Source organism: Elaeis guineensis, chromosome 1, assembly GCF_000442705.2.
Source record: "Elaeis guineensis isolate ETL-2024a chromosome 1, EG11, whole genome shotgun sequence".
NCBI lineage: Eukaryota > Viridiplantae > Streptophyta > Magnoliopsida > Arecales > Arecaceae > Elaeis > Elaeis guineensis.
Window position 1 is genome coordinate 153,734,641 of NC_025993.2, and position 21,321 is coordinate 153,755,961.

Here is a 21,321-nt window from a genome sequence, read left to right on the forward strand (position 1 = left end):
TGAGAAGGATTGGAGAAGAAGATGAGACTAAGATTAAGACTTAAGTATTTTAGATTTTTTAACTATTTTAAATTCAAATCATATTTCATTATTTAAAAATGATCCAACAAATCTATATTAATATTTTAAGTAATTCATTTTTGTCACGTATAGGATATTACAATAAATTAAAAAATATAAAATTGATATTATAGTAATTGAAGATATCAATGATATTTGTAAATTAAGATAAAATATTATATATTATATATTTTTTATTATAATTTATTTGATGGTTTGATGGTATGAGTGTGGTAACTACATAGGCATTTTTTTTTCTTTTCTTTTTTTTTTGGGGGGGGGGTGGTACAACTACATAGGCACTTCGCTTGAGAGAAGAAAGCAGCTGAAACACGTGTGAACGGATAATTTAACAATTGACATAGTGATATATTTTGGAAACAATCTTCTCAAGAAGATCAACGGAACAAGATCTATTGGCTATTCTCATGCTTAACGGTTTTAGAGAACATAATGTAGTAGGTTTTCAAAAGATCGAGTAAAGAGAACAAAGGAACCTTATCGAAAATGAAAAGAAAGTGAAGGAAAATTAAAACAGGGCGCGCAGATGCTGTTGCCGCAGCATGGACGATCACTAAGAGAATTTGTTACTTCCTTTTTGTCCAAAGTTTCTAGTAACACTAATGTATGGGCATTACATGCAGATGTCATTATTAAAAATGCCTGGAACCTAAGATTTTATCCAAAAAAAAATTATAAAAAGTCGGACATCTGGACCGACAGCATGATCCAAAATACAACTAAAGCTTTGACACCGTTGCGGGAAGCAAAAATGTGACAAACTAGAAAAATTATATCTTATATCATACACATCATATGTTGGTATGCCATTTAAAGCCCATGAGAGCGAACCATTTGAATAGTATGGTGCAACTCCCTCGATAAATAATGTTATCATGGTGTAGAATATAATTCTTTCTAAAACTCAATTCTATTTAAATTTTATTATTATTAAAAAAATTATTATGGCAACTGCTTCCCAAAAGCTTTATCCATTAAGTGCATACCTCGACTATAGAAATCAGCGATGATACGCAACTCTCTCAAAAAATCATATTATTATGGTGTAGAATATAATTCCTTCTAAAGCTCAATTCTATTTAAATTTTATTATTATTAGAGGAATTATTATGGCCGCTGCTTCCTACGAGCTTCATCCATTAAGTGCATACCTCGACTGTAGAAATCAGTGATGGTGATTTACCGCATAACCTGGTACATATAATGATATAGGGGGTAGATGAAAATTTATTAATTCCTCCGGTTCGTGCCGAATGATCCAATCGTCCCAGGCCGAGCAAAATTTGAGTCTTTCTATATTTATTTATTTATTTACCTTTTTATCCGTAACGCATCCTGTTTGTCCTCATGGTAGGGCCTGTGCATGCTCCACCGGAAAACGTCCACCATGTTCTGTTTTCGTTCTTAAAGAGAGGATGAGAGAGAGAGAGAGAGAGAGGAGTGCAGTCAGGAGCGGGCGCATCCACATGACGAGCACATAGGGGCCAACCAAACCCCCTCTCCCAACGTGGCCCGTTTCCACCCATACAGCAGCGCCTCCCTCAAGCTCAATCGCTCGCACGTATTATAAAGCATCCCTCCCTTCCACCGCCCCAGACCTCTCGCTCCTGGCCGATACCCCTTTCTTGATTCCGGATCGCATCGCTCCAATCTGTAGCGTTTTCTCAATGGGGGAGTCGTCGGTTGGGGCGCTGGTGCCCTCGGTGGTGAAGCCGGAGTCGAGGGCGTCGCCTGCGGCAGCGCCGGCCGTCTCGTGCTCTGGGACGACGGACGCGGCGGCAGCGGAGGTGGCGACGGCGAGGGGGGCAGCGGCGGAGGAGGCGGAACTGGACAAGGACCTACTGTGCCCGATATGCATGGGGGTGATAAAGGACGCGTTCTTGACGGCGTGTGGACACAGCTTCTGCTACATGTGCATCGTTACCCACCTCAATAACAAGAGTGACTGCCCCTGCTGCGGCAACTACCTCACCAAGAGCCAACTCTTCCCCAATTTCCTCCTCAACAAGGTCCCTTATCCCTCTCTCTCACTCTCTCCCCTCTCCTCTCCCCTCTGTTTTTTCCCCTTAATTCTTGGTTCAAGTCGCCTCTACTCATTGGACCCTCGTTCAAATCAAATCCTTGCCAAAATCGGGGAAATCTTGGAGTCGAAATTTTACTAAATCTAGATAATTTTGCTTCGGATTGGTCGATGCTAGGTTTGGGCTTTTGTAGTTTCGTTATCGAGGTGTCATCGTTGGGTTATAGTCTATTGGGTTTCAAAATTGTTGGAATTGAAGCAGGTTTCAGGAGTGAGATGGTACTTTTGGGGATGGCCATAGTATTTGTATCTACGACATAGCGGCGCTCTTATGCCAAATGCCATCAAGATTTAGCTTTAGTCTTTTTTTTTTCCCCCCAAGGGCTTTAAATAAGGCGCTTGGACTTCAGAGTATGAAATCAGAAGCTCTTTTTTTATTTTAAATTTTGTGTATGGCTTATACACATTGTGTAAGATCTTTTTTCTTTCCTATGATTTTAGTTTGAAACAAAAATTCATCCTCTGGGTGCTTTGATTTCTGTTTCTATCCTTTTTCCTCTTTCTGATGAGAAGTGTTGGACGCTAGAAGTATCCTCTAGCGGACACAAATTTCATAAACTGAAGTGACTGAGCCAAAAGAGAATGTGTATCTTTAGGCTCTTCCCAACAAAGGATAGCTACACTGATAGTTCTTTGGTTGGTTGGTTGAGGGCTGAATTTAAAATTTGCAGTGTGCAATTGGGATGCACTGCGTTAAGATCACATAAATAGATTCTTTTGATTAGAGATGATATGCAAGCTTATTTATGCTAACATTTAAAATGTGGTCTTTGATACATGAAGCAGTGTGAATTAACAAAGAATCTAGAGAATTATAAGAACAAGGGATTTTTATGGACTTGCTCAAAGTATTTGGCATTAAACTTGTTGACCCGAGTATGTTGTGGAGTAGATGAATGCTGATTGGCTGATCATGCATCTTTGAATCATATATGACAAACAAAATAATGAAACAATCATGCGACCCAACAAGTCTGTTAATAATGCACCATACTTGAAAATTCAGCATTTCAAAATAGTACCTTGTACTTTTCAGGTGGGCAAATTTCCAGAAATTGTAGGAACTAGAATCTGTAGAGGAAGAGGACTTGAAGGGATAACAGCATCCTGGGAAACTAATGTGGCTTCAGGTTGTATTAAATTGGAATTGCAAAATAAAAGAAACAAATGAGGAGATAATAGCAGGACAAAAATAGTAGAATGCAACTGTCACCAAAAGATGAAATTTAAATGGGTGTACTTTGGAGAGTAAATCCAAGTAGGGAAGTCTCAGCCTGTGTAAGTACAGCAGTTGGATTTCATGCATATATTTAATTATTGCAGATCTGATAAAATTTTGCTGAAGGAATATATCTAAATGTATTTTAATGTTCTCCATTTTTAGCCCTGTGTTGTCTCTTTTTGAGTTGTATCTTTTATTTTGGCAACATGTTTAAGGCATTGTCACTGATGTTCATTATAATTTAAGTGGAGTAATAACTTACTATGTCTCTTGACTAGTTTCATTTGGCTATAATATGTTGAACCAGGAAAGTATTGATTATAATTATAATTCTTGGTTCAATATTGTGTAGCTTCTGAAGAAGACATCGGCTCGTCAAATTGCAAAAACTGCATCACCTGTTGAGCATCTTCGCCTGGCACTACAACAGGTCTGTTGTTACTTCTTCACTGGATTTTCTAAACTGAAAAATATAAAGTTTTCTTGAAGTCCTGCTGACAATCATACATATTCTTTCCATGCATAACTGGGCAAGCTCTTGCTCTGATATTTCTGATTGCTATTTGCCAAGGACTCTGATATGTTTTAATTTAATTCACTAATATACCTGCTTACTTGGGTACAGGCTCTTATTTGAAGAATTTTATTGAAGTTAATAATGAGTGCAGCCAAATCTTTTGATATTTCAAGTCATATAGGTGGCTGATACTGTGAAGTGATAATACCGAATCCTTATGCCTTGATGTCTGTCTACATTGTTTCTGTTGGTTTTCTAATGAAGTAATTTCTCTATTTGAATAACAACGTTATTTTGGGAAAGTAATTTAAACCAATGCATTTTAATCTAGTAGGCATGCGTCAATAAAATAAATGGTCGGTGGCCAATACCTTGGTAGATCTATTTCTTCAATAAAAGTTATTTCTAAAGGAGATTTGGCTATCCTGAAGCAAAGGTTGTCTATTTACTGCAGACTACTGAAAGATTGTATCTTCCCCTGTTCAGAATTCATTATTCTCATAAAGTAATGTCTTTGACAAATGGAATAATCATGTTTTGTAGGGTCTATACTGAATCTTGTAGACTGAGTTGAGTGAAGTAGAATATCATTGTCTAGAGTCCAACTTGTGTCCATATTTGCAGTCAACTGGTTAACAGTTTCTGTCAAGTCCTGAATTTTTTTTTTCTTAAAATGATTTAATTACCTTTCTGAAGCCATATTTCTATATGTAAGTCAAGAGAATTTCAGTTTGTAGGTATTCAGGAATTATCTTGGACGTCACTTTCAGCTTAAGTTTCAGAGGCTTTTGATTTAGCTAGGAGAATGTAGTATTTGCTGGTTAAATATGTGGTAAACCTGGTCAAATATGTACTAGTTGAACTGTGTCAAAAACATTACTGTAATTTGATATATCAATTAATTTTAATTAAGTTTGCTTTTATTATTGAGTGGTGCACTTTGACTTGCCTTTTCTTTTAACAGATTCCACAATCTTTTTGGCCTTCCATACCTGTGATTCTTTCTTTACCTATCGTATACCCTCTATAGCATTTTCATCCTTCGGATGCATCTTCATGCATCCTTTCATCCTTTGCCAAGTCCACGGTTATTACACAAATCAGTTGTCTTTCCACTCTATATGCAGGAATCTGAATTAGGAGCTACATGGTTGCCGAAGGGCTAGTTTTGATTCCCTATTCTGTCCTTGATCATTAATCTGTGAATGTGGTAAGCAGTATTTTGGCTATATAGTAGGACAAAGGGAGGGAGAGGAGGGAGGGTGGGAGGGGTTTCTGGCTGTTGATTTTTATACATTAATTATATAAAATTAAATTTTTAACTTCCTGCTTGAAATTGTTGTGAGGAAGGGAACGGTTTTTGGCCACACTTTGGGCTGGACACTCATTTTTTAATTACTAATGGAAGAATGTTATCATGTGAGTGGTGATATTAATTGTTTTTGAACTGCCTGCTTGAAATTATTAGGAGATATTATCTCATAAAAAATGTCATCGTCATCCAAGCTTTCACCCATAAAATGGGGTTAGCTAAGGAGCACAACTTGTGAAAGCACAGATATGAGGCTAATAGTAGAATGAGAAAATTTGCTCAATCGTTGTATGAAGGCTTCTATAGGTTTGTATTCATGACATGAAGAAAGGTTTAGCTTTTGTATTGTTCTATGATATTTGAATTGCTACCAAACAAATCTATTTGATCAATTGCATTTGTGTTATTACTGCTAAGAATGCCTGGTGGCATTTAACAATGTTGCTCTTTAATTTTCACCTTTATGTTCAAGGGCCATTATTTGCAGACTTTGATGGTTCTCTTGCTTGTAGACAGGGTTGTGAAATGTCGATCAAAGAGGTAGATGGTCTATTATCTCTCCTTTCTGAGAAAAAGCGGAAAATGGAGCAACAAGAGGCTGAGACAAATATGCAGATCTTACTAGACTTTTTACATTGCCTTAGGAAGCAAAAGATGGACGAGCTGAATGAGGTTGAGTGTACATAACTTTGATTCTTTGTTGTATATGATGGCTTGTTGGTCTTTCATTTACTTTGTTTCTTCTTTCCTTTTAAATAAAATCAAAGTAATTTGTGCTTAGTAATTTCCTTTCTCTTGAACTGTTGTTTACCAGCTAGAATGGCGCATACTAAAGCAATCAATCTTATCAGAAATATAAATTAACACATCTTTGGGCTCTTTGTAGGTTCAAACTGATCTGCAGTATATCAAAGAAGATATAAATGCTGTAGAGAGACACAGAATAGAATTATACCGGGCAAGAGAGAGATACTCTGTGAAATTGCGCATGCTTTCGGATGATCCTGTAGCAACAAAGCTATGGCCTTCTACAGTTGACAAGCGTAACAGTATCCTTGTCTCCAGTGCCCGTAGCTCTGTTATTGGGATGTGCACTGGAAATTTTCAGGGTAAGAAGGTTGACATGAAGGCTCAAATAAGTCATCAAGTAAACCAAAGAAAAGAAGCCTTTAATGGTCCAGACCCACAACATTCTCTTACTCAATCAGGGCTGGCTATAGCTAGAAAGAAGCGAGTCCATACACAGGTTAGTGCTTACAAAGTTAATAAATTTGTATTGGGTCCTTATCAATTAGAACGCCGGATTTTGATTTATATCTCTAGCTGGTGTTAGGTGACCATATTTTAAAACCCATTTTACACTTATATTTTCATTTTGGCTTCCTGTTTATAACTCTTAATGAAGCATGTGTATCACTTATGACCATTTGCACGTATATATATGGAACCATTTAAAAGAAATCAAATCTGTGAACCTCTTTCAAGCGCTAGGTGTTTAGATATCTTAATGGATTCAGTGGTTTTTGAGTGTTTAACACCCATAATTGGGTAATGAAAGCAACCTGTACAGTTTCACGTAGTTGATGTTTATTATATAGCTAAACTATGATTCATAATATGCTTGGCTTTATATTTTTTGTCACTGGCATTCTGTTGAATTTTTCTGCAGCTTTATACATATTGATCTTTCAAGTTTGCACTGTAACTGGAGTTGAATTTATGATCGACTGATATCTTGCTTCATACTCTTTTTCCCCCTCTTTTTTTAACAATCTCCTAATGCTATCATGTTTGTGAGGGATGAGACCTCAATTTTTTTCTCTCTTCGCTTAGAAACTTTCCAAATTCAGGGGAATCTAAGGTTGGTCCTTGATTACATGTGCTTAAACATCATAAAGTAGTAGAGCTCCTTGTCTTCCCAACTGGTCTACTGGGTTTGAAAAATGATCTCTCTCTTGCCTAAATTTGGCCTCAATAAGGTTTCAGCACTAGAGGAATAAAATTAAGGGGGAGCCATTTGTAGAAAAATTTTAAACTTTTTTGGATCATAACCTATAAGGTCAAACCCCATATAGATAAGGTAAGGCTCGCAGGTTAAGGCTTTGATGTGGTAAGATGTCTGTAAGATGGTACAGGTACAAAGAGAGAAAGTACGTGTTAGAGTCAAAATACTAAATGAATAATCAAAGGATCGCATAAAACATCCTGGTCCTTTTTCAGTTTAAGCTCTGCTCGGTTTCATGTAATTTTGAGGATTGTTGGAAGTCGTGATTGCAGAAATTTCTAGAAAGCCTTTTCCAGTTTCAGGTGTTTGCACTATGGAAGTCAGCATTTCTAAGGATCAGGCTTATACATCTTCAAAAATGATCAGGTGTAGTCCAAAATTATCAGCATAGCATAGTTTTGGTCCATCATAGCGCACTAGAGTTCCATATGATGATGGAATTGTCTGTTTGACCTTTTTAGAAGTGACTTATGTGTTTTCTTGAGTCAAGCCATTTATGAAAGCAAGAGGCTAATACATCAGTAAATTAAACAAGCTAGTTATGTGCACTAAAACAATTAAAAGCAGATTATTGCATTGCTTGAAATTTGGATCCACTTGCATGCAATTAAATCGTCCATTTTTTTCTTTGAATATGTCGCTGGCTTCTTGAATTTCCAGCAAATATCTCAACTGGATTTGTTCTACAGGTCTAAACAGCAAATATCTCAATTGAATTCCAGAAACTCAGATATCCCCCATCTAAACAGCTAATTCCAGATCTATAAATCTGGACTTCATACTATGATCTTCATATCCTTTTGTTTCACTATTTTTACTTTTTTTAAAGCATAGCTTGGTTTTCAGAGAAAGGCTGGGCCACTGGATTGGTAAGGTATAGATTTTTCTATTTTTTATCTGTTAGCCTGGTTCTTGTTGCACATAGAGCATGGCATCTCCTTTTCTGGTATCAAGTTGACTAAAGTCTCTAATCAAAAGTTGAATTCCCATTAGGTGGATTTGTTTGCATAGATAATTTCTTATTGTACCACATTCATCATGTTTTAGCTTTCTTTGTTGTGAATGGTTGACTAGCTAGAACTTCATATTCAAAGTTTTGGCTTTATAAACGGATAAGTTTTATTTTTAAATGCTACCAGTTATTCATTTTTTGCTTATGTTAATTTTTGTAATTAAATTTCCACCGTTTTAATCTGGGTCATGCATAAAGTTCTTGTATCTTTCATGCGATAATATTTGCTGATTTCATGCGTTAAAAACTAAAGGGACTTAGTTTGTAAATATACTTGATTTTTCCCCCCTTTTCCTTTGATATGTTCTTTATTGATCTGCATTCTGTGAGCTGCTTTCTTAGTTCTGCAGTTTAATGAGCTCCAAGAATGTTATTTGCAAAAGAGGCGTCTTGGACCTAATCAACTGCATAGGCAAGAAGACAAAGATATAAATGTCATAAGCAGAGAAGGCTATCACCCAGGTCTTGAGGATTTTCAGTCTGTGCTGACTACCTTCACCCGATACAGGTTCTGCAATTAAAAACAATTCTTAGATTCCATGTTGCTTTTTTAAATAATTTACTTATCAATGCATGTGTTTGTTTGGCAAATGTTTATTTGTTTATGGTGTTGATTCTCCATATCTCATTGTCTTTCTCTTGTTGTTTTTTTAATGAAAACAGTCGCTTGCGTGTCATTGCTGAACTCAGACATGGGGATCTCTTTCACTCTGCAAACATTGTATCCAGGTATATACCAAGCAATAAGCTTATAGTTTATTCACTTTCACTTATTTCTGCTTGTGGTAATAGTTCGTGTTTTCATTTGTCAGCCCTTTCATATCTTCTACACTGACAATGGATTTGGCATATTTTGGGAGCACTGTAATTTTAGAAGCCCATGGGCCTATCTTGGAATAGACATGTAGATCCGCATATATGAAAAGATTTTGATATTTCATTGTTGAACCAGCTATCACAATATGCTCAATTGTCAGTTTGGGACAATGGAGTTGAAATGACCAATGACCATTGTTGTTGTTTCACTTAAAAATATTTAATCATGATGATTCTGTTTTAAAAAAATAATATTGTAAGATTTATACAGAAATTCATCGAGTGCTAATTACATTTTTCCCATAAATTGGGAGAGTAAGCAGTCCAACTTTTTACGTGGTTGATGATTGAAAGGATGGGAATATGTCCTAATTTAAATGTCTTGTGTTCTTCATTTTACATGCCTGATACGACCAAATTTGGTTCCTAATATCAAGTTCCAATCCTTCTTTGACTTGTTTACCGGTCCTCAAAAGATAACATATTAGGTATTCTCATTATTGTATCAGTTAATTTAGTCCATAAGCCTTTCAAGGGTTCCATCAATGGAAGTAGCTATTTTCATTTTATTCTTGAAATAAAATTCTTCCATTTAAGTGAAGAATTTATGATTCATTAGAACATTTGATATGCTTACTTGCTCAGTTTTCATTGTTCCATTGTTATTATTTAGGTAATTCAATACTGAATCTATTTTGTAGGCATGTCATTTTTCCTTTTGATTTATGCAATGTTTAGTTACATTTCAGTAGAAACTGTTGTTTGAATGACCATGGTGTTTTCATTGAATACTGCTGCTTTCTCTGGTTGTCTGTTGCCAGCTAAATTTCCTGAGATGATTAATAAAGGGTTTCCACTGAATGCAAAATTTATGTGTGCTTCTCTAGAGAAATCTTACTGCCAAGTATTTGATAATGTTGGATCCAGTTAAATATTTGCTCATCATTTTCTTTTTCTATGTGTTGCACAAACACTTAAAATTTAATTGTTGATATTTACTCTTTTGTATTTTACATTGCTTTGTTATTCTTAATAACTAAATCTGAGGCAACACTATGGTGGTCTTTTTCATACAGCATAGAGTTTGACCGTGATGATGAGTTGTTTGCCACCGCTGGAGTGTCAAAACGAATAAAAGTTTTTGAGTTTTCCACAGTAAGCTGTTTCAGAAGTATTTTCTTACATTAGACAAATTCCCAAATTCCAAATTCCTTTTGGTCATTTTAATGATTTTCAGGTTGTAAATGAACCATCTGATGTACACTGCCCGGTTGTGGAAATGTCTACTAGGTCCAAGCTTAGTTGCTTAAGTTGGAACAAATACTCAAAAAACATTATTGCTAGTAGTGACTATGAAGGGATAGTAACTGTTTGGGATGTGACTACTCGACAGGTAGCTTTATTTGCTTCTTGGAATACTATGTTACTATGTACCCTTATCTATGGTCAAGGTGACCTATACTATGTGGAGTTAGGAAACTTTTATAACTTTCTACATTTTAGAGTGTGATGGAATACGAAGAGCATGAAAAAAGAGCATGGAGTGTTGATTTTTCACAGACAGAGCCATCAATGCTAGTATCTGGCAGTGATGATTGCAAGGTAACATCCATATCTATTGACTCTAGATTGCAAATGCTAGCTATACATGGCATATTCCTTTTCTTGTCCTTCTCCACTTCTTAAAATTCTGAAAGTAGCCAGCTTGACATGCTCATCTTCTGCAAAGACAAGTGCTAGGAGTCTATTGTCGAAATGTTCTTCCACATAGCATTTACAAGGCCACTGACATTATTGACAAATCTTAAATATGTGCTTGCAAATATTTTATGTGAAGTCTCATTTTCACTCCATCCCCCCAACTATTAATACCGTTAGTTTGTGGCAACAAAATAAATAATTCTGGTTTAAATTTTTTCTTTTAGCAAATCTATAAACCATCCTAATTTTTTAATTCTGGTTTATATTTTGTCTTTTACCAAATCAATAAATCATCATGATTTTTTAACGATTTATTTCAAAGTTCTCATTTTCTCGAATGTTTCTTTTCTCTGCATTTTCTATTCTTCAAGCTTTATGACCGCTTGTTCTCAAACTTAACCATAAAAAAGATTCTGCTGCTGAGATTACTGGCTTTAACATAATTATCTATGAACCTGAATGTTTGACAGCCTACACTCTTATTCCATCAGAACCATGGCATGTATTCATGAGATTTTGTTTGTGTCTAAACAGTCAGGACAGTTACTACTCATATGCTTAGAGAGTCTTAGCAATTATTAAACTAAATGGCTGCAGTTGATAAGTATTCTATGTTGAACATTTACCTCAGGCATGTAGGTCAGTAACTTTGAACTGAAGAATATGTTATGTGACGTGCGTGGACATGCTTATTGACTGATATGGAACAAGAATGTTGAAATCTGAAGTATGTATTCTAGAGTTTATACTGCATTTCTGAAAATGAAAGTATACCCTGTACATAATTGGCTGTTGGTGATATTTGAGCTAAAGCTTCAAAGTTTTGTTGCTTTTTCTTCTTTCTTCATACCATGAAAGGGCAATCTCATGGTAAATCCCATTTGGTTTTGGTTCTTAAACCCACAAAGGTAAGACTGACTTTGATTGGGATTATTCAAAATAGCAATAGCTAGGTCATTTGGCAAAAACTAATTGGATGTCTTTAAAAAATAATCATATTGATCTAGATGGATTTAACAAACCATTAACATTGTGTATTGTTTGTTAAAGAGCAAGTGTTGGAACATAACACGTCATTGAGGAAGGGAGAATGGGCACTATGACCTAATGTAACAATAAATATATTATTAACCAAGGATTATTATTAAACCATCCCGAACTAGAAGGTTCAGGTTGTCCCATACCAAATCGAGATAGTTCAAGCTTTAAGAAGTGCAAGGGGCGAATTGGACGAAAAGTTTCGCTCGGTCTAGTGTAGTAGTAATCAAGTTCATCCTAGCTGAAACAACCTCTCCTATAAAGACCCATCCCCTATCTTAATCTCAGTCCCGATCCTTCTTCTCTCCTTAGCTTTCTCTCTTATCCATCCTTGCCAGTCACCCTCGATTGCCTCAGCCTCAACACTGACCCCACCAATCTTGGGATTGGGTTGTATCTTTCATGCAAAAGAATGATTGATCTTTTTTTGCCATAGCAACCATTGGATCATGCATCGCACAACTCTCAAAGCACTCCGAACTTTCTCTTTTATCTACCTATGCAGATCTCGTAGCAGCTATTATACAACCAATGGTATATATCGCAAAAAAGGGTGAATCATTCATTTGCACGAACTCACCAATCTTGCCTCTATCACCAATTGCCCTCAACAACCTTGATCTTTACTAGCTTCCCCATCATGTTCACCAGTATCTTCTTCACCAGCATCGGGAAGGATGCTGGAGCCTCCGTGCTTCCTCCCTCTCGTATCCACCATCATCAACCTCCCTTGACCACCTTGGCTTTGGCACCGACCTCACTAAGCTCGCCTGCGTCATTACCAATATCTCTCGATGCCCTAGATCCACACATGCTCCTTCAGCATGCCCGCTACAGCCATCTTCTCTGCCAATCACCTCCTCCTCTCCTCCTCTCTAGATTTGGGGTGAAAAACCTAGATTAGATGTAGCAAAACCAGACTAGGATGGTGTTGTATACTTTGTATTGATACAATATCGTACTGACTTGGTATATGACAGCACGAGTCATGGTAGTGGTGCTAGTACAAATAACCTTGCTTTGAACCAATACACTTTTTATTGAAAATTCAAAGGTAAGGCATGATCATTAGTTGTACATATATCCAAAGTTTTAAATTTTGTGGGATTAGGCTATCCCAATTTTTCTATGGAATGGAATGCACCACCATCCGACCCTATCCTAACACTTGAGATAGAGAATGTCTCAAGACATCCAGATCGGGATACTGGGATGATAGGGGGATGGTCCTATCCGGATACATAGGATGGTACCCCATCTTGATGTCCCATTAGGACTTGAATCCTTGGATATATTCCCAACATACATCAAAATTTCGTCCTCTATACTATAATAAATAATACACTATATATGTCTTGTCAATTAATATTGAAAGTGAAGTAATTTAAGTTAAAGTAGTCTAAGTTCTCAAAAGTAGTATTTAAATTTTCTCGATGGATTAGATACTTGGTCAAAGCAAAATAATTGGAAGTTGGAAATGAAATTGTATCTTGGCAAAATGCCAATTGGATAAATTCTCCCTATTTGCTTATGCAAGATGAGTAGTATGGTACAGGCACTATTGAACCATAAGGAACTAAATGGTTCAGGGCATATCGAACTGGTCCAGCGAGGAATCAAAATTGTTTCGCTACTCAATTCGATCCCAATTAGGAACCAGGCTGAATTGTTTGGTTTCCTAATTTCAATACATGTTTGGTTATTCCAAACCAAACCAGTCAGCTCAATGGTTTATAATTTGAGTTGCAAGTTACAACTCCTCCCAAAATTCTTCTTCCTCTCTCCTGATCTTCCTCGTATGTCCTTACTATCCTCTCTCCCAATCCTCTTGTCCCCTTTCTCCTTATCATCCTCACCGCTCACAAGTTGCGATCTCTTGCTACGGTTAGGGTCCCGTCACCAGCACAATTGCCAACATCATTGCCAACAATGACAACGATAACCAAGAAGCCACCAAGATGATAGCAACATCGAAGATATATGGTCCCTCACTTCATCCCTCTCCCCCTCTCTTTCACCTTCTCCCTCCCTCTCCCTTTTGGTTTTGGTATGCATCAAGTCGGTGCGATACGTACTAACATCATACTGAACCACTAGCTAGCATGTATGAGGCCCAATATTGGTTTGACAAACCTTGGTAGGTGGTACAATATACAAAGAATGATAAAATACCAGATGAGGTGTTATTTTTACTCACCACCATGTGGAAAAACAAGCCTAGGTGCATGAGCATGACTATCAAAAATATTAACCAACTAGTTGGATATAAAAATGTTCGGTTGAGGTTTCATTCAAATTTATTGGTACAAGCAAGTTTTACAATACTAGTCATACCATCCCGTATTGGGCATATTGTACCATACTGGCACCAAACCAAGTCTCGATACATCGAATCAACCTTCGACTAGGTATATCAACACTATACTAGCATGGTATCGGTGCCAACTCTAGTACTAAGATGATGAACCTTAGGTGCAAGTATATAAAAGCACACAAAATGTTTATTTGAAGAAACATTTATATTATGAAAGGTACCTCCATTATGAGAAGCCAACCTCAAGAGTTCTAAAGCAGCAGCAAGGATTCTTAATATTAAATTGATGTATGAGATGTTGCTGTAAAATGACAATGGTTGTGTTAGTTCTAGCTTAGCAAAATATATTTGTGATATTTCTCATTGAACATAATGTAGAATGACACGTGGATGCAATAAATTTTGGGGAGAGAGTACAGTTGCAATCTATGCTAAGGCTACATATAAACCATAAGGATAGATCACAGATTATAACTATTCCATTAGCAAGCATTATGTCAGAGCAATAAGTGGGAGCAAAAAGTGATGGACGGTAGCCCATTAATCTTGTCCAAGTTTACCTAAAATATGGGCTTGGACCTCCATGAACTTTGGGCGCCCACCAAGCACCAAGAAACTGGGCAGCCCCCAAGCCACCTATCTTTAGTTTCTGGCCTTTTAAAAGAACGCAAATACTTTATGCAACTACTTGAGGCTAAACTAAAGGGCTTGAGTAACATAGCCTCCAACTTTTTCGATAGCCTCACTAGCAATAGCATCACTATTCAACCTGGGTAAGATTTGTATCAAAATGACATGATTGCCACACCAAGCAATAGCACAATGGTGATCTTGTTCCCCAAATCCCAAACACCATGATCTCTTTCGTAGTTGTATTCCGTTTCTCGCTCTCTAGTCATTCCTTCTCCAACTTAACCTTATTACATTTCATGTCCCAATATCATACTCTTTCAGTCATGGTCTCAATTCCCGATGGGACATCTCGAGGGACATCGAGATGGGGTACCATCCCTAGTGTCGAGACACAACTGTCCTGTCATTGTCCCAACATCCCCATCAGTACATCTTGGGACATCCCTTTTCTCAAGTGTTGGGATGGTGCAGGATGACGGTGCATCCTATTCCATGGGCAAATCAGGACAGTCCTATCTCATGGAATTTAAAACTTTGCTTCCAATCATATTCCATGCCTTGCTCGTTTATTGACCCACAACCACAATGTTAAGCTCCAGTTTTACCTTTGTCCTAACACCACCACTCCCCTGTTCCATCTCCTCCACCCATCAACCCCATGCCTCCTTGATTCCCAATTACTTCTCTCTTATGTCTAAATGTTAGCTAAATTTTATTAGGCAATGGAGTCAAGTTCATATTTGAATATGCCTTTTTTTCTGATTCCAACATATAGAGCCAATGATGTTCACGATTTGGATATGGATTCATGTGACATTTGATGCAAATTTGCTCATTTCTATTGCTAGCCACAATGGAGATGTAATCATAGTTGTTGTACTATGGTCAATATTTGAATTTGATAGGAGCCTAATCTAGAAGGTAGGTGACCAGGTATCGGATTTGGTTTTATCAAAGACCATAGAGCTCCTATACCGGTGACCTTGCCAATATTGGTGATCTTAGATTTCATTTTATAATTTGGTTATATTGTGATTGTACCAAGGATTTGAGCAAAGTTTAAGTTTTTTGAGGCTCATTGTAAGGGCAATTATAACAATTAGGTTTTTGAAGCATGAAGTTCAAATAGAAGTTATTTAGTAGTGGGTCATAATCATCATATGCATCATTTGGTGTACATTTAGATTGATGTTTGAGTAACATGGGAAATATAGAGTTGAATTAGATGGAAAAGTAAAAGAGGGGAGACAAATATTAAAGTATTATATATTACACTCGTGCAAGCTAGGGGCTAGCATCATATGAATCTGTGCTAATACTTAGGATGCAATAACCTGTAAGGATACTAGTGTACAAAAGATTGGTAGCTTGTATGCTATCTTTTCCAACATAGATTGATTTTGTATAATATAGATGTGTGTTGAACGGATGAACATAGTCGAAGGTGCCTAGCATCATAATTATCTTAGATGTATATGCTGATTTTTGTAAACTCGTTCATTGCATATTTCAAGTATTCTATGATACAAAGTAGCATTATGCAACCATCTTTAGTCATTAGCAATACATATAAGTTCCAAACTCATCATGGAAACTTTGCACCTATAACTATGCAGATTAACATGTGCTAGATGTTGTAGATGTCTCTCCAATACAACAGCATGCTGATCTGCTAATAGTCTAGCATATGGTGCTACTTGATTTATTACAGTATATATAGGAATAGAAGTATGCCTTAAATGCCATCTAATGATTGAAACTGTGCAAATTCTGCTTATAGGTTGATACATTACGTGTGATCATGTAATTTTTAGCATCCAGAAATAATGCATAGTTTATGTTATTTCACATGTACAAGTGATCAGCTTTGGGCCAACTTATGGAAGATTAGTGCATAGCTCATGCATCTTCACAGCTGCACACTACAGGGCAATGCAATTGCTATTGTGCATGTCACTAGGCATGCTAGAGCAGCAGTACTTCTAGGTATTAAATCAAAGTTTTCATGCATTGACATGTGGAGTGTGTTTTCATTTAAATTCAAGAGTTTCAGATCTTGCATGGTAAAAGAAGGATCAAAGTTTTTCCAACCAAAAACAATGTTTAAAGTTTTCTTGAACTTTCCATCTTCTCGACCTTATGGGTCATCTCTATCTAACTATTCATGAGCTGAAACAGGCTTTATGTTTGGTTTAAGCATTTCTTTCAGGTTGGTACCGCTACAGGTATCGCTAGGAGCAATCATATCATGCTTTTATTAAACAATGCTTCTAGAATGACATCTTTGTGTCAGTAATATGACTACTGTGGTGATGATGTTTATCATGTTACCCATCTGAAGAGGCATCCTGGCAATATGCCGTTATTAATTTGAGTGAAAAGGACCTAGGTTATCTTTTCTGGATCTACTTATTATCTCCCCATATTATGTAATCAAAGTGACTACCATGAAATTTTTTGAAACTTCAAGCGGACTGTTGCTTTTTTTTTTTTTTTTGCTTTTAGAGTGGAGCTCAGGGACATCAATCAACAGCATCTATGCTGTGGTCCTATTAATTAACTACACCAACATGGTTGTCCCATGAGCTTGTCTTGATCCTCTTTATTGTGATAACTCATGCTGTTTAGATTTCTTGCAAATGATTTTCACAAGTAGACTGGCACAGGATATCTTGATTTATTAGTGCTTCATCGTACAATTTGATCCAATACTCCAGTTTCTTACATTCAGTGTATTGAGCAACTTATGAATGAATCAAGAAGTTCTGCTCTGTGCTCTGTGCTCTCATGAGCACAAATTTGGTCGTGACCAATTGTGATTTTGAGAATAAATAGCAGAGTAATATTATATTACATGCTTATACATCACCTGTACGTGTATGAATTATGTACCTTGGAGTAATCTGTAGTTCATTGCATACATATATGTTAGGCTACTGGCCTTAATAATCGATTTATTGCTAAATGCTTCGCATCCAAATTTTTCTTAACCAAAGAATCTTTAGATCCCTGATTTTAACTAGTTCAAGTTGGAAATATGCCTAACTAATAGTCTTGTTGATTGCCTTAATTCTTTTGAGTAGAGAGTGGACTGGAGATAACAGTAATCAATTTCTTGTGTAGCTATCCAAAGGCACTACTAATATGATGTATATGTGTTTTTTCACTTTTAGTTTGCTTGATTTTTAAAAAAAAAAGAAAAATGTCTTTTATTTTGTTCTGCCCGTGACCAATAGGTCAAAGTATGGTGCATGAAACAAGAGGCGAGTGTAATCAATATCGACATGAAAGCGAATATTTGCTGTGTCAAATATAATCCTGGATCCAGCATTTATGTGGCGGTATGTGGCCATTCATTATCTTGTTTAGCTTGTCCTTGCATGTCCTTGCATCATTTCATAAAATCAGCATGTTGTGTCATTTTTCAGGTTGGTTCTGCCGATCATCACATCCACTATTTTGACTTGAGGAACACCAGCACACCACTCCATGTTTGTCGAGGGCACAGAAAAGCAGTTTCATATGTCAAATTCTTGTCTGTCAATGAGCTTGCATCTGCATCAACTGACAGTACATTGCGCTTGTGGGATGTAAAAGAGAACTGCCCTGTATGTCCTTTGTCTTCACTTATTATATGCAATATATATGCTTGTCATTCTTAGTTGTGCACTGTTTTCTATACAACTTTCATGAGTAAGTGCTGCATAGAGCCACTATCTCACAGTTGACTCTTTTTTTTTTGTGTGCAAGTCTGTTGATTGTCATCTTCTAATGAGAACAAACAAACATTAATCAGTTTCCATCCATGCTGCGGATACATTAGTTTTAATTCCATCAGCTTATCTCATTTCTAGGTCTCACCTGTTAACCAATTTTTGAGGTTTGAATAATATCAATTCATATAAGGTACTTTTGTGGCTACTCCAATAGGCCCTTTATTCATTCAAATGGTAAAACTCTGTGATCAATAAATTGAATGGTGGATCTCCAGTCCCTCCAAGTTATTGCTTATCCAAGATTTGCATTGTGCAGAAACACTTAACCTTCTTCTTAGTGACGTTGTGCAACAAATTCATAGCAGTAGCTGTATGATGGGGCCTGTGTTAAGCCGTTGGTGCATTTGACATGCTCCACAAGCACCTCAAGTATTGGCATTCTTGTTATCTATGGAATCACTTTGTTAGGTTACATTTATGTATAATTATTGTATTTGTTAGAGTGAAGATTTAATGTCATGAGCAATAGAGAAGAAATCTTAAGAGAAGAAGTTTTCAAATCAACACAAGGGACAAAGAACACAGTTTTGCTGATCCTACTGGTATGCATATATGCAGACATTTATGAATCTTGAGAGATAATGTGTGTGTTCAAAAATCGATGATGGACCATCTAAATAGGCAACTTATACCACCGATTATAATCTCTAATGCATATAACGCCTCAAAATCATGTGATTTAGAGGTCAGTGGGTGCAGAAATAGATGGCTTAGGCGGCGTGATGCAATATTTTTATGTGATCTACGTATCAAAGCTATAGAGTTCCTATTTGTACATGTTTTAGCATGTGTAGATTATGATCAGTAGTGTGAACTATTTAATATTAGATGCCCTACTTTCTAGTTTAACATGCTATCCTGATTGATACCATTCATTTTTGCATCAATTTGATGCATGGGTAGGAGATAACTGAAACATATTAATTTTTGAGTTCTATTTTTAGAGGTACAGATTATGATTCACCCATGTAGATCCCCAATTGCCTTTTATTAATTTTGGATCGTTAAATATTTTACCAAAAATTTAATGTGATTTAACATGTGTTTGTATTATGAAGCAAAGATAAGAGGAGTATGAAATTGCGTGGTGGTGTGCTTTGTTCCTGAATTCAGACCTTTATATCTATGCTGCAGGTGTTTGTTTTTGTTCGGTTAGCCATATCACTACATTTTTGGATGGCTGGTCCAGTACCTCCATTAAATTGATTCCCCTATGATTGCTAGTTTTGGACCTTCCTTTGCTTTGGTGCTGTTCAGAGCCAATGAGCAAAAAAAAAAAAAAAAAAAAAAAAAAGGAAGATTGAGATGACACCTTGATATTTATCCTTCAATATGAAATTGTTTCCTCAGGTGCGGACATTCAAAGGCCACACAAATGAGAAGAACTTTGTGGGTCTGACGGTAAACAATGAGTACATTGCTTGTGGCAGCGAAACAAATGACGTTTTTGTGTACCATAAGGTAAGTCGGTTTCTGTTGCTTCAAGTGGCTCTTCTACTACTGATAAAATGACATCCAATTGTATGTGCTGTGTGGTTCAAAAAACTTTTCTTAAATCTTTAGGTTTTCTGTGTCTCACTTCACGAAACTGGAAATGCTACTTGCAGGCTATCTCCAAACCTGCAGCATGTCATAGGTTTGGCTCCTCTGATTTGGATGACACAGATGATGATTCTGGATCGTATTTCATTAGTGCTGTTTGCTGGAAGAGTGACAGCCCTACAATGTTAACCGCCAACAGTCAGGGGACGATAAAGGTCCTCGTACTTGCAGCTTGACTTCAGATGAGGGATCATACGGATTGGAGCTTTTAATTACTCAAATGTGTATTTTGCAATTTGCATTAGTATTTATGTTTGGCCCCTCATAGGTAGGTCGTCTGCCGATGGTCCAGCATATGGTGCTACCTGGCTTGTACAGTATTTATATTGGAATGGATGTGTGCCTGGAATGCCGTTTAATCATTCAGAGTGGAAATTCTTGTTTATAGGTTGATACATGACATTTAATCATATAAACTTTAGCAGCCAGAAATAAAACATAGATTATGCTTTTGTTTTTCTTTTGGTAAGACATAGATTATGCTATTTGACATGGTCAAGTGAACAGTCTCAGACAAGCTGATGGAAGATGGCGCATGCTCATGCATGAACATAATTTCACTGCTGCAACAGTATAGGGCACTGCAATGGATATTTGGTGTCTAGGCATACCTGATGGAAGATTAGTTCTCTCGAGTGTAGCCAAGTTACGAATCATGTGGTGAAGTTTAACGATGAAACTACCTCACCCCGACCCTACCTTTCAATTATGCAGAGACGTTTCCAGTCATTGTTGATGGATACATTGGATCTTTTGTATTTAGCTAATGACCATTTTTTCTTCAGCTTGATATTTTATTCTTCCCCTCGATCACAAATAATATATCACTATTTTGAAAGCTTGTTGAGCCGAAGGTGGATCAATTATCCATTTGGATCTGATTGAACCAGACCCAACCCAAAACATGCGGAGGAAATTAAAAATAATCATTAGATATGGAGCTAGCTGAAAGATACAATTCTACACAAATACTACACAAAGATGATTACTTCGCAGCAAAAGATTTAGCTGCGGCCTGTGCAAGGGGTGATGACACCTGATTCATATAAGCTGTTGGACCGAGCAAGGCTGCTGACTGCAACATGCTCGATGGATTTTGTTCACAAAAGGATATGCAAGAGCAATCAAAGTTCCCAAACAGAATGAAAACAAGTTTTCAGTTTTCACCAAACTAATATTGGTTAATCTTTTGCTGGCCTGTTTGTTGGTACA

General features: G+C 36.8%; 1 protein-coding gene across 2 annotated transcripts; it reads left to right on the top strand.

Moving 5' to 3' along the window:
- The first annotated feature begins 1,519 nt into the window (after positions 1–1,519).
- Positions 1,520–20,567, top strand: LOC105039099 (E3 ubiquitin-protein ligase COP1). 2 transcript variants are annotated; one of them, XM_010915098.4, is made up of 13 exons: positions 1,524–2,090; positions 3,736–3,813; positions 5,729–5,884; positions 6,099–6,458; positions 8,580–8,737; positions 8,893–8,958; positions 10,122–10,200; positions 10,283–10,438; positions 10,549–10,647; positions 17,968–18,072; positions 18,160–18,339; positions 19,858–19,968; positions 20,115–20,567. In XM_010915098.4, exons 1-13 carry the CDS (start codon positions 1,749–1,751, stop codon positions 20,283–20,285), a joined length of 2,061 nt encoding a protein of 686 aa, XP_010913400.1. In that variant the 5' UTR covers positions 1,524–1,748; the 3' UTR covers positions 20,286–20,567. The 2 variants fall into 2 exon arrangements, with proteins under 2 accessions (XP_073100471.1, XP_010913400.1); XM_073244370.1 differs by lacking the exons at positions 19,858–19,968; positions 20,115–20,567 and adding an exon at positions 19,642–19,793 and having other exon boundaries at positions 1,520–2,090.
- The last annotated feature ends 754 nt before the right edge of the window (positions 20,568–21,321 follow it).